The sequence below is a fragment of the Nesoenas mayeri genome, assembly GCF_963082525.1.
Source record: "Nesoenas mayeri genome assembly, chromosome: 4".
Lineage (NCBI taxonomy): Eukaryota > Metazoa > Chordata > Aves > Columbiformes > Columbidae > Nesoenas > Nesoenas mayeri.
The window spans coordinates 28,439,506-28,453,580 of record NC_137540.1 but is presented as its reverse complement, the minus strand read 5'-3'; the positions used below and the strand labels follow the sequence as shown (position 1 = coordinate 28,453,580).

The window sequence follows — 14,075 nt, the reverse complement described above, 5'->3', positions numbered from 1 at the left end:
GAGAGAGAAACCAGGTAGATGTCATCTGCAAGGTAAATTAAAATTACACATCTCATAGGATTATCAGTGAAAACGAAGATCTAGAAGGGAATTTGCTTTTGATATTGGAAGGGATAAATAGTCCATGCAAATCCTTTTATGTGGGCCTGTAGAGTGGAACAGAGAAATTAAAGGTAAATGATATTAAGGTGTTTTTTAAAAAACAAAGTTAGACATATTTAAGTTACCCATGAAAAGAAAAAGATTTTGCAGAAGGAGATTAGTTTATACCCTCAACACTCCATTCACCTAACTGGAACAAATCTTTCCTAGTCCGAATTGGTTGTCCCTACCCCAATAATAGCCAGACATACCCCGGAAAACCTCAAATAACATAGCCTAGCTGTCAACTACCATGCTAGCTGTCAACTACCATGTCTTGTCTTTTTTTTTTTTTTTTTTTTTTTTTTTTGGGTGAGGTTTGGGAAAGGAAACCTGTACATACAGGTTTGTTGTTTGTTGTTTTTTCCTTGCAAAATGATGCCGTGGGGGAGGCCTCTTTTGCCTTAGCCTCCCACAAATCTTCCTCCTATTTAATTATTTCCTCTTGGAAGCAGAGTCTGAAGCTAACCAAAATCAAATGCTGCTCAGCCTGTGTTTCTGTCTCCTTTGCCAGAGTTTGAGGTATATACAACTACTCTGGTTTCATGCCAGCCTATATCGTTTTTAAAAGTCAACTGGAAATGTTGTTAGCAAGGAAACTGGAGGAAATGAGTAAAAAATAATACATTCAGATCAATTTGGCTCTCTTCTTGGAAGCTCTTTTAATATAAAGAAACTTAACCAAGTTGTATTTTTAGATCTGGAAAGATATGTTTTCATATTTCACGCACTAAAGGGATTTGCCTCAATACACTTGAATTTCCCCCTCCCCCCACTTCCTTTGTGTGCTAGAAGAAATGATCTTCAATCCTCAACTTAACCACTGGATACAGCTATTCTGTTCTCCCCATTGGCCAGAATAAAAACCAATAAATGTATTTCATTTCTTTTGTGGATTTATAATAGCACCTGGCAAGGATGGTCTTAATCTCCTTACACTGCTTGCACCTATGAAATAAACCTTTGCAGTACTTATGGAGAGGGATGAAAGGATAATAAGAATAAAATCTGAAAATATAAATATTATCTCCATGAAGATCTGTTATAAAATATATGAAATCCATATCCATGTCTCCAGAGGGTGCTTGGCATAATAGGGCAATTTTGACAATAGGTTATCAAAGATGGAAAGAAAATATATTCCCCTTAATGACGACAAAACTGTTCGGAGACAACTGGGTCACGTTTAGACAGCAAATTGGTGGCAAATATCTACTGGTAGACCTGTTGGAAATAGATGAAAAAAAACTACTTGGTACGAATGACCTAAAACCAGCAGTTTCTTCCTGTTGGTGCTCCAGACAGGCGCATTTGCAGTGTCCTGGTTGCTACATGTTGTCAAGATCTTTGTAAATCAAACATAAATCTATTTCACACATTAGAAAGATGTTCCACTGTTTGGATGATTAGTAGTATTGAAATTCACCAGAATTTCATTATTTCTGCTCAGCTTCGGTTCCAGTTTCCATCTGAGTTGAGACAGTATCATTTATTTACTATGCTAGAAACAGGTATAAAAAAGATGAATTTCTGGAAAAAAGGTAATGACTTGAGATAGCCTCAGGTTACCAGGAACCTGACCCAAAGTTTGCTGACAGTGAAACAAAGCTTCCCTGTGATTTAATGACCATTGTTTCAGACTCAAAGGCTGAAGGCATTCAGACAACAGTTTAAGATTTTAAGCAAATGCTAGTTTAATTGGCTAAACCCAAAGCAATATATACTTTCTCACTAAAAAATCAGCTGCTGTGGAGCAAGACTGGAAAGGAATAAATGGTGCCACAAAGTCACACAAGGAATTGAGTTAGGCCCTTATATTCACCATCTTCATAAAATAAGTTACACTACTCAGAGTTTTCCACCTTCAGCTTCCCCAACAATAAATGAGTTACAGAGAACTGACAGGCTCCACATTGAGAAAAACATCACACATGAGGAACATATAACCTATATATGGTAAAGTCTAATTTATTTAAAGTCTGGGTCTCTACAAGGCAAGCTTTGCAAGCATGAGGTGATGGTGGGGATAGAGATGTGATCTTTGCCTCTTGCTCTACCACAGAAACCTTTTTATACTCTCTACAGAAAGAAACCTTCTCCTGGCTGTACTTGCGTAAAACTCCAATAATTAACAATAAACTACTGTCATGCTTTCCATGCTCCCCCACATCCCCTTCAGTCTGTTCGTGAATTTTACTCTTGCAAACTTGTCACCGGCACCCATTTAACTTTCCACCTACTTAAGTTCTAACTGGAAGGAAAAAAGCTCCGTAGTTACATCTATCACCACCATACCCAAACTTTCACACCAGAAGAGTCGCACCATTCCTGCTGTTTCTCTCACCTACATCTCCAAACGATGCTCAGTGTTTCCCAGACTAATGGAAAAGGAAGGTCTGAATTTGCCTGCAAAAAAAATCAGTCAATAAAAAGACACTTTGCTCATCCAAAGACCTGGCGTTCAGACAGTGGGTGTTTAATTTGTCCTGTGTGTTGCTCGACACGCTGTGCTGATCAGATGCCTGTCAGCAGAGCCCACTACTCCACTCCTACTCCATCACCAAATGGGTTCGTTCACTTAAAAAAAGCCATTTGGTCATGTTGCAAAAAACCCCATATTTTTCTTTGGTCTGAAAAATAAAAAGTCTGGAGGTAATTAAATTCTTATAGTAGGACGAAGAAAAGGAAGTATACAGGGGTGCTGGGCATGCACTTGGATTTTCGCTGTGCTGGAGTGCAAGATCTTCAACAGCTATGTAGCCTGGAGATGTCCAGCTCAAATGTCAGACCTCATTTGAAGGCTTTCCTCACTGATTAATTAGCAGTGCAATTTTAAAATCCGATGGGCAGAGGATTGACAAACATCCACATGACTGAAGTTACACTGACTCATTGCAATGACTCTTCCATAACAACCTGTTCAGCTGGTATGCTACCAAGTTATTTTTCTAAGTGGTATTAATACATGTCCATCAAATTATGTTCTTCTCAACTTTGACAGCAAACGTGCCATAGAACACCCCGTGATCAGCCGACAAGTTCCAAGGTGCCCAGGCAACAACAGATTCCAGCCCCCCCAGCATTTCGCATCTAATTCAGCCTCCAGGTTTGCAAAGACCTACAATACCAGGTTATTTTAATTATGGGTGCTTTTCAAGTGGCTACTGTAGACACGCACTCTCCCCACAAATAAAAACTGAAAGGAACCCGATATGGGCAGCAACACATCTTTTGTTTCTGCCTCCACAGACAAAGAACTGCCAAGCAAAGCTGGGAATTCCAGCAAATACTAAAAAGGGTTTTTTTGGCCACCAAGTCCATGAAATTGTACACTTTGGAAGAAAGGCAATTTGTCAGCAGGATACAAAGTAATGATTCTTTGCTCAGAAATAATCATAGCCGGTAGTTAGGTTTGAGGGTTTTTTTGGTTTATTTTTTAATTACTGTTCCTAGCTCCACCCCCTCCCCCGCCCCCCCCCATGCATTTAACTAAATAAAACAAAGGATGCCTGGCTTCAGAGGGAAATTCACTCATTGCTGACCAACAGCCAGGTTTAAAGAAAACTAGAGAAGCCTTAAGTCCATTTAATTAAGAAAACAGGGCCTTGTTTTCGATGGACAAACACTGCTTCTCTCCTGAGAGGAAAGGCGGCAAGAAAATGCACACAGAAAGCCTGGAGGCCACATAAAGGTCTTACAGCACTATAGAAATAATTAAGAACTGTATTCTTGGGCAAAAGTGGTCTCATTAAATTGTTTTCAGATTTCAGTTTTCTCCCAGATTCTCCTTGCTCTTTCCCTTTCCACCAGCAGTCTTGGAGAAATGAAAATATCAGTTTGCTTTCTAGTGCTTGTATTCTCTTAAAAATGTCATTACTCAATTATCTGTCTATTCAGTGGCCCTAAGGTCCAGCAGAGCAGATATCGTGAGCCTTCATTTAATGTTTTTAAATGCACTTCAGTCCACTTGTGATACAATAAAACTTTATTGAATTCTGTCCCCACATCACACTTACCATCCCTCACTTTTATTGATATGTGAGCCCATCTACTCCTCTGTCAGCAATAAAAGGAATATGACCTTTCCTTCCATCAATACAGCAATTGGGAAATGTGATTTCAGCTTCCATGTTAAAAAGACAAAAAGTCTTAAGAAAATAAAAGATGACCCATGCTTGAGCATTGTTTTCCTTTCCTTTCCTTTATCAAAAAACAGACTGGTTTTGTAGGCCATCATCACACAAGCTTTTCTGGGGACTCCAAAGCTGAGAATGTAAGGGAACAGAGAGCTCAGGAAAAACTGAAGGCAAATTTGACTCAGGGTAGCTAAATTCCCTTTCCAACAACATGCTGGATCCTCAGGAGCCTGAATTGTTGTCTCCAGGGGTAAGTGAACAGAAAAAGCCCTCCAAAACACCAGCTCACACCTTGTTCCAAACGGAAATAAAATCCAGATTTGGATAAGATCCAAAATCTTGTCTAATAGGACTCTCTTGCTTGTCACCAGTCTCATGTATGGTGTTTGATAAACCGCTCATCTGCTTTCTGCAAAAAATGGAAGTCTCTTAGCACATAACAAAGATGAAATAAGAAAAATTATACTCCTAAATGTATTGGTGCCATGACAACAGGTCTGCACAAGCACCAGAAGATACCAGAGTGTTTCTGCAATGAGAGTGTTAGATCCAGCTACCTAAAACTACCTCCACAACTCTGTTCCCATTACCCATTTATCCCTGCCCTGCCAGGAGAGAGGGGAATATCAAAAACAGAGTTGGGGACCAGAGGGACCCACACTAAGCGTGGTTCCTCCTACTCATACACAGCGTAACGCAGCCTAAAATGCAGTTTCTGACATCTCTCCACAGCATGACGTGCGTCTACAAACTCTAGAAGTGGCAAACTGGAGGTCTGCAGCGGTACATGGAAAAGCTCTCTTAGTCACAATGAAAAGGAAATGCAACTTGAAGAAGCTGGAGTAATAAATTCTGTGGAGGAATAATTTCCAAAGAAAAGGGGTGGTATTTAAAACAGGCCTGAGAGAAATGAATACTACACACCAAGCCCTGGTTTAAGAATGACAAAATTAATTGGGTGATGCCAGAAAAATAGGACAACTGATGCCACTGAAGCCTGTCAAATTAGGCCTGGTATCTTTGAAATCACCTGCTTTTTATTGTCAGAGGGCAACAAAAAAAAAGAGCAGAAGTCCTTGTAATGACTGTCAATTTTTGTAGACAGCGTCTGCCACCAGATAAACTGATGGCAGGATCAGGAAAACAAGGAGAGGATCGGGCTATTTAGTTATCTGTTGGCTTCCCCATATGTCGAGTGTAACTGCAGCCTCACCAAACTGTCCTTGTTGGGGTATCCCTAGTGAGCACAGAGGAATGTAGTGGGAAGGAGAATATTAAGGACTTTTTAAAATATGTGAGCTATTGGAGTTAGAAGAGGTTTGTTTTTTGCCCTCCTCCTCTTTCCTCTTGAACATGATACAAGTTAGTAGTGGAAGAGTTAAAAAATAAATAAATCAATAAATCACACAATGAGCAGGCTATGCAATGGAGTTTTAAATTTTCCATAATTTTTCTATGAGGGACAGGATACATTAACACTATACTAAGCATAAGTGCCTAAGGCCAGGCCTAAGAACATCTGCTAGAGATGACTCCTAAACACTGCTCTCTTGAGACACACACACGCATGTGTCCCTCTCCATAATTCGAAGCCGTAAGGAGTACCCCATCCAAACAGACAGAGCAAGCTGGAAATACCAGTGAAAATAGGAATTTCTGTGCTATGCAATCACTGTGTTTCTTGAGGAGATGGCTGTATGGCAGATGGCAACGTTAGGCTGCAGCACAAGCCCGGGAGAGTGGATCCTCCTTCACCATGTGCTGCCCTTTTGTTCCCCCTGCAAATTCTGCTTACAGAGGCACTACATTCGATTCATAAACAAATGGAGCAAACAGTCATTAAAGCCATTAACTTAATTGCAAAGGCAGCGCGGTTTCTTGTTGTTGTTTTCTTCCCTGCATTCGGGTCATTAAAACATATTCAATCCCTACTGTGTGTTTGGTGCTCGGCAACCTTTCACAAGAGTTACTGTACATCTTGTATGCAGGGCCAATTAACACCTTAGGGTAGAACATTCACATATTACCTTGCTCAAAAGGTACCACTATTCCTCTTTGTTTTTGATACAACAAAGGCTACTGAGGGATACCAGGTAATGACTGTTGCTTTACCAGCCCAGTCTCAGGAGGGAATATCAAACCTCACACAAATCGGCAATCACAAGGAAATAAAACCTGCTACGATAAGTAGAATCCAATCCCCTGCCTTGCCCTCCCCACCCACAGCATCATTTGTAAAATGAAAGACTTAATTTAGAGTGAAATAACTCCAAACTGGTAATTTGGTATGAGCTTGCCAGGGCAGACCTCAAGCCCCTGATGTCACTTGTTCCATGGGTTTAATGGCTGACTCCATTAAAAAAAAACCAAAAAATAAAAACAAAACAAAAAAAAAAAAAAACCCAAACAAACAAAACAAAACAACAACAAAAAAAATCAAAAAAAACCAAACAAAAAAAAAAAACAACCAAAAAACCACCAACCAACCAAAACAAACAAACAAACAAAAAAAACCACACACACAAAAAACCCCAAATTCCATCAACAGGTTTAGAAGTTTCATGTTTTTGTTTAGAAAAATCAAATCTGGAGATGCCGAGCCCTTCTCATCCCTCATCGGAGAAGCTGTGAGTTGTCACATCCCTGTCACTTCTCGGCCACCTTTGCTCTCTTGCCACCCATGTTCAAGGTGAGGAAGAAGATACTATGAGCCCTTGGGCCAAATCCCAGGGTTTCAGCAAATTTAAGCCTCCTGCTGCTCTCTCAATACAACTCCGTGGTTTGAATGTGGTGCCTTGCTGTACCTGCTTTATTATTTTGAGAGGTGTGCTGTGAGCTTTGGAAATAGTGCTGTTATTCACAGCTCAGCTCCTTATGACTGTGAATAAAAAGCGCACTCCTAACAGAAGTGTTGTTATTTCTTTTGAGGTAAGACGTTTTTGACTGTAGGACTGTAACTGTGTCTAGCAGATTCAACTTCTATAGAAAGCAAATTCTGAGATACACTTAAATTTTTGTAACGCCAACATTTTCCATTCGGCACATACTGCTGCAATCCCAGATGACTGTCTTCCTAGCCCCAAAATTCAGGGTAAATGGTTTGCCTCTATTTTGTCTTCTTATCTTTGGAAGCGTATAAATTAGTATTTTCCAGCATCAAACATCAAATTTCCCAAAACGTTAGCTTTCTACCTCCTCGGCGATGCAATACTGTATTTAAGGCGCTTATCCAATGTCACCAATTACACAGATGTAGGTTAGTCCCAGGTGCACTGCTATACCATTACAAGCATAAAAACTGTGAAAAGAGAAATTATAAGCTAGCAATAATGCTTCATTCTTCTGGGCTGCTGGCACTTATGGGGCTTCCCAAGTGTTTTCCAAAAGGTGATATGTCACTGTCCCACTGTACAACAAGGAAAATGGGAGGCACTACTAGGATATATTTAAGATAAGCAGAAACTTTGAATAGAGGACAATTTTTCATATTTTATCAGCTCAGCCTCAGAGGATGCACATGGTTTGTCCTGAGCATTTACTTGCCCTCGGGCAACAAGCTCAAGGCTGGCCTGGTCTCCACAATAAAAGTTCTCTATTAAAGACAAAAATTAAAATATATCAAGATACATACTGTAAGGGACACATTCATACTGCACTTCCAGGTACTTGTACGTCCCAGGGCAAGGGTCTGGAAACACATCGGGGCCAGCAACAACTGCACACTGGGTCCGATTACTGCATCTGCAAAGCAAGAAAAGAAAAAAAAAAGAAGGGTCAGAAAGGAATCTGGGCAGGAGGACAGCTTATTGCCAAATGAGAAGAGGCACTGTGCCACAACCTTCCCCTCCAGACACTTCGTACAGCACCAGGAGATAGTTTTTAAAAAAAACCCCAGGGGCGTATTTGGGAAAAAAAAAAAAATTACAGCTGTGTGATGCTCTAGTTCTTGAAATAAATTCCACCACAGTGATCCTTAAATACCAGCATCGCCACCAAACAAAATGCCAAAGACTAAACCAACACCACTCACAGCAAAAATAATCATATATTTTATAGGAGGCATATCAAATGCATTTTATAAAATATTTATAAAGTGTTCCCACAAAAATAGTCATCTTGAATAATGCTGTTTAATGCAAAGACTAGAAACAGCAACATTTGAGTAGGGGAAAAAAAAAATAAATCACCAAATAAGCTGTCTAAAAACCAAAATAATAGTTTTTCATAGACGGCCAACACACTTGTTATCAACAGCTCTGTTTTATTCGATCATTCTGCCCAGAATGGATTCATCTCCTAAGACAAAGTGTTGTGGGTTTTTTTGCAAAAGCCTTGATTTTTATGCTTTGGCATGCCAGAAAGAGACCGCCTGAGGGTGAGACCACTCCATTTGCTCTCCCTGAGACCCTTGACCCTCCTGGCTTCTCTGCCAGAAGCCAGGACGTCCAGTGCAGAACTCATTTAGCTCTGTACTGGAAATGTTTTGTGTTTACCTAAGGCTACAGTTTGTCAGCCTTAACGAGGATTTTATTTGAGCCCGTAAATTAAAATTGATTCATTAGCAACTGCCTTAAGCACCATGATTTCTTTAATTTTATGGAAAGATTAATAAGAGCTGATACGTTTGCTCATCAGGCTGTTTTGCCAGATAACAGATAATCCAGAGGGCTGGGACATTCTCGTGTTTTCTAATTGAAAAATGACAGTTATCACAGCAAGTGACTAGTTTTATCATATACAATGAAAAAGAATTTTATTACCAAAAAGGATAACTTTCTTGTCCTCACCTTTGGGCTTCTCTCCTCAACTCTAGCAAGTCCTGAAACCCCCCTGGACCCCTTTTCAAGGGGAAAACAACAAAACAAAACTAAAAACTCCCACATGAAAACTCAAATACTATGTGGTGTCAGTGTCTCATACAAAAAAAACCCACAACCACCACACAACCAAAAAAAGCCCAAGCCCTGCTTGTTCCCACATATCTGGGGAACAAAACTGCGTCTGGCACTTGGCATTTCGCATTTCCTTTTATCACCGCAGGGTGAAAAAACGCAGGTTCCTGTTCCAGCACACTAAAAGAACGAAGGCAATTTGCACTAAAAACCTCAGACAAAAACCCCCTAATACCTGTTCAACCAACTATTACTGTCAGACATCAACCTAGGAAAATTTTAAGGGGAGGAAGAGGTAAAAACCACTCATCATTAAATCTCTGGTTGCTGTGCTTTTGCTCATACTTTTTCCCACTTTTGCAAGGGCATCTCGGTCTATTTGGTTTTGTCATTTTGCTTTCCAGACAGATTAAAGGCCGAGGTGACACTCAGTGACACACAAGGAGTGACACAGAAAGGGAGATGAGTAAAAGAGAACTGTGGGAGGAATCTGTGAATTTGGGAGACCGGATGGACAACTTTATTCCTATTAAAAAAAGCAGCTTCCATTTTATTAGTTCGTACAACATTTTAAAGCAAACGTTCTGGAGACACTGAAGAAATAAAGGAAGCCCCTAAGTGGTTTTAGTTGCCCTTAATGTCATTTATCATGAAATCTGACAAGGAATTCACAGTCATCTTGTTGGCTTGGGTTGGTTTATTTTTAAGTCTTCATTTGCCAGTGCCTGGGCTCCTCTGGAAATGCTTGCCTTGGTGCAAAGCGTGCTCCAGGAAAATACCAGAGTTCCACATTCACCTTGCAGATGCCTCCCTAGAGCAACCAAGAGATGAGAAACCAAAGCATAAGCCCAAATCCGCATTTTACCCCAACTTGAGACTGATGGCAACATGCATTCCTGTATGTTCAGGAAAAGAGAATACACAAAACCATCCTAAAAATCAGTCCGAGGAATGCATCCATGAAAAGTTCATATTATTCACATGTATGTTTTGGAGACAAAAATCCCTCCTGGGAAAAAATGCAAATTGTCCCAGTCACAGGGAAAAAGAAAAGAAAACAAAAAGGTTCTTTATGTCTTCTTTCCAGATACATTTATTCCCACTTATCAAGGTGCCTGTTTTGTCTTTCAGATGCGTAAAAATATTTATTCTAGAAGAGAGGTGTCAATCCAGTGTTACACAGACACTGTAACAGAAAATAGGGGTTACTTTTGCAGAACTTCTCCCAGTTCCAGTGGAAAATGACTTTCAAGAATTTTAATGAGACGACAATAATAACAATAACAATAATAATAATAATAATAATAAATTATATATATATAATATATTATATATTATATTATTTTATATATTTTATTATTATTGTTATTGTTATTATTATTATTATTATTATTATTGTTATTGTTATTGTTATTGTTATTGTTATTGTTATTATTATTATTAATGTGGTATTTGTTTTGCATTTATACAAGTGGGACTGAAGGAAGCCTTTGAGTTCAGAATCAGCTGCAGGGCTCAACTCTGCTTGTGACTCTCAGTTAAGACTTTAAAAAAAAACAAAAACAAAACGAAACCAACCAAACAAAACCAAAAAAACCACCCCACAGAAACTTCATTTCCCTTCAGCAAACTTCCATTCCTTCTTCCTGGAAACATTTTTGTGATTTTTAAGTGACAAGGTCGTCTTGTGATAGCAAGGCAGAAACACTTTAAGAAATAAACAGCTGCTTATTTCTGCTCTGACACCTTTGATTTTTTTACCAATGCTGACATTGTTGATATATTTACCAAAAGAGAAAGAAAGAAAGGAAAAAAAAAGTTTAGCAGGTGATGTCTACTTCAGGCATTTCCAGAAATTTTAATAGCACAGATATGTCAAGAGCATCAGGCTAGAAATGTTTGGGGCGATATACAACCAAAGAGCAACCAAAAAACCATGTGCCTCAACACGCAAATATAGGCCAGACATCAACGCCCAAGCCTCTATCCCAAGGTCTATTATACTTTTCTACTGGTTTTACAGTAAGAGACAGGACTTAATTCATTATCCTTCATGGCAATGCTGCAAGAAATCCTTTCCCTTCTTGGGAACACAAGAAATCTCCTCTCTGGATGAGTGCTTTAAGAAAGGCGCTGTCACAGCAAATAAGTCAGGCAGGAGTGTGTTCTCCCCTGTCAATATGTGATATTTCCAAATCAAGCCTTTAGGAAGGGCCAAGCGAAAATAATAAAATAAAATAAAATAAAATAAAATAAAATAAAATAAAATAAAGTAAAATAAAGTAAAATAAAATAAATAAAATAAAATAAAATAAAATAAAATAAAATAAAATAAAATAATGCCCTGGAGAAAGCAAACAGGAAGCAAAGAGAAATTTCACTCCTAAGTGGAGTTAACATGATGGCTTGCAAACAAGGGGGGAAGAGGAAAAAAAAAAAATAAGAGGCAGTGGAGAGGGGAGAACAGAACCGCGAGCTCTGAGAAAAGCTTTTGGTTCACCACATTTGCTTCCAATAATGCACTGCACTAAAGCAATGCTAAATCCTCTGCCTGTTTAGCTTGCAGAAACAAAGAATTCCTCAACAGAATCCACAAAACCTTAAAAGAAAAGGATCTAATGACAGGGAGACGAAAATCCAGTTTCTCTAACATTTTCTTCATTATGAATGGGCCTTTTTATTGATCTTTCTGAGCACAGAGAAGCTGGCTTTTCAGCCTCTGCTGTGATATAATTATCTGTGTGATTCTGTTTAATGCTAGCACAGAAGAGTCCCACTACACACTGCGTTTTGTTGTTTTATTGATGGGTTTTAATTATCTATCCAGCTGCCAGGAGCTGTCAGACCGGGCACTTCCTATGTGATCAAACCAATATACAATGAGGCACGGAACATCCTAATTGCAGCCTCACCAAGCACCTTTGAGGAGATAAACCAATGAGATACATTTAAAACTGCCATAGTTACTGTAAAATCTTATGATGTTTGACAGGAAAAAAAAAAAAAAAAAAAGAGTCCTCTTTCTTTAACCTCAACTCATTTCATTCCACTGATTATTATTTTATATTGAGCAAAGCAAAACTGAAGAAAAACAAACCACTGAAACCACACTAAAACCCAAGGCAGCTGTACAGCAGAAAAACCCTGCTGAGCCAAACCAAATCCGAGCTGTGAAGGTCACTGAGGGGACTCCCTCGATATATTGTGGAGCAAGATGGAAAACAGGTCCTGGAAATAATTTAAATAGCAGGTTTTACATAAGGGAAAAAAAGGGAAAAAAAGGAAAAATAATTATGCTGTTTCAACTCACTGATAAGGCCCTTAAACTTTAACAAGAAATGTTTAATGGCAAGTTCATGAGATTTAACAAATTTAATGGCAATTTGGGACACATGGTGGATCTACTTGAAGCCAAGATCTGGACCCAGCAGTGAGGACACAGTGGCTCATCATCATCCTCCAAAGAATGGTCCTCTCAAGCCACTAAAGCTTTTTCCACCCCATGCCCATGCTGTGCACTATCCTTCAGCTCTTAAATTTTACCATTTCCTTGGATTTGTTTCTGTCCCATCCCTTTGTGATTAAACACAGTGAGGAGGAGAGCCAAAATGTCAGTGGAAGATACACTCATAGTTGGTATAAAAATAACAAAACAACAATTTGTCCAAGCCATCAGGAGTACTTGGACCAAAGGTGTGGGTCAGCATGGAAAACCACACAAGTGTAAAGCAGTCGCAGTGTCGCTCTGGCCACGAGGAGCTGGGGACACCAGCAAGGCCAATGTAGGGTGATGTTTTTTGCCGGATATCCGTCTGTAGGGCTGAAAACCAAACCAAGTGTTAAGGCTGTAAAACTCACCTTTTAAAGAACTACATCTGCCCTTTTACAGGTACTTTCCTTCATCCAACTCCATAAACTTCTGGAGCACCTTAATAAAGATCCATTTTACAAAACACTGACAGGATATCTGGAGAGGAGAGTAAACACCTAAACCAAACCAAACTATAAAACGCTGGGTAGTTTAGCCAGAGTTAACACTAGTTAAAATAACTGTGAACAGAAAACAATCTTGCTTTTAATTTGGGTTAGGAGGTCAAATGAAAGGCTAGAGGAGGTCTGGCCTGAATTTCAGCTGGCACTCCACATCACTTGGTCTTCATTGCCGTTTTAACGCAAAGTCAATGCAAGTTAAAACCCATTTTTCCTTCTTCAGTGCAGCTTCCCGGAGCTGAGATAAGCCAGAGCAAGTGACCAAAGTTTTTTTTTTTTTTTCTTCAACAGCTCTGAAGCACCTTCAGAGCCCAAGTCCACCGTTCCCTACCCATCCCACGGCACTGCAGCCCTGTAGCACTGGGAGGTACAAACCTGCTGATGAGCTAAAAAGCAAGTCTGAACATGAAATGTAGAAACTTTTAAAATTATAAAGTAATAACCACAATGCCATCACTTACTATCACCACCTAATGTCTCCATCCCAGCCAGTGACTAATTCCTGCAAAAGGAAAAAACTGAAATTAGAGAGTACTGCCTCTAAAGGGGATAAAATAATCTGTATTCATGGACTGGTAGGTTTAATGTCTCAGCCTTTCAACCTCTGCAAATAGGGTTAAAGAAAAGTTTTGGGCCCAAATAATTTGTACTGTGCTCCATCTCCAATTTGACATGGCAAGATATCGAGGTGATTTTTAACTAAAGGTCTATAGATTTGAGTTAAAGAAGCAAAGACCCCTCAGCCTCTTGGGGGGAAGCTTCCTGAGCAAGCCATAGGATCAACATGTGACAGGTTACACCTTCAGCATCATGGTTGAATCATTTCAGACAAAAAAATATAATACTAGAGTAAAACAGCCAGCAAGGGTAATATGCTATTAATACAGCACCAGTTAAAGACACCAGAATTTGTACA

The 14,075-nt window shown here is 39.4% G+C and overlaps 1 protein-coding gene across 17 annotated transcripts in view; it reads right to left on the bottom strand.

Annotated features, from left to right (window-relative positions):
• ADGRL3 (adhesion G protein-coupled receptor L3) overlaps positions 1–14,075 on the bottom strand; it is a gene marked incomplete at its 3' end in the record, with an annotated part of 226,145 nt that overhangs the window by 135,835 nt on the left and 76,235 nt on the right. For all 17 annotated transcript variants that reach the window (XM_080343264.1, XM_080343265.1, XM_080343267.1 and 14 more), the window contains one exon: positions 7,909–8,018. In XM_080343264.1, the coding sequence (XP_080199390.1) occupies positions 7,909–8,018 (110 nt within the window). The remainder of the gene's footprint in view (positions 1–7,908; positions 8,019–14,075) is intronic.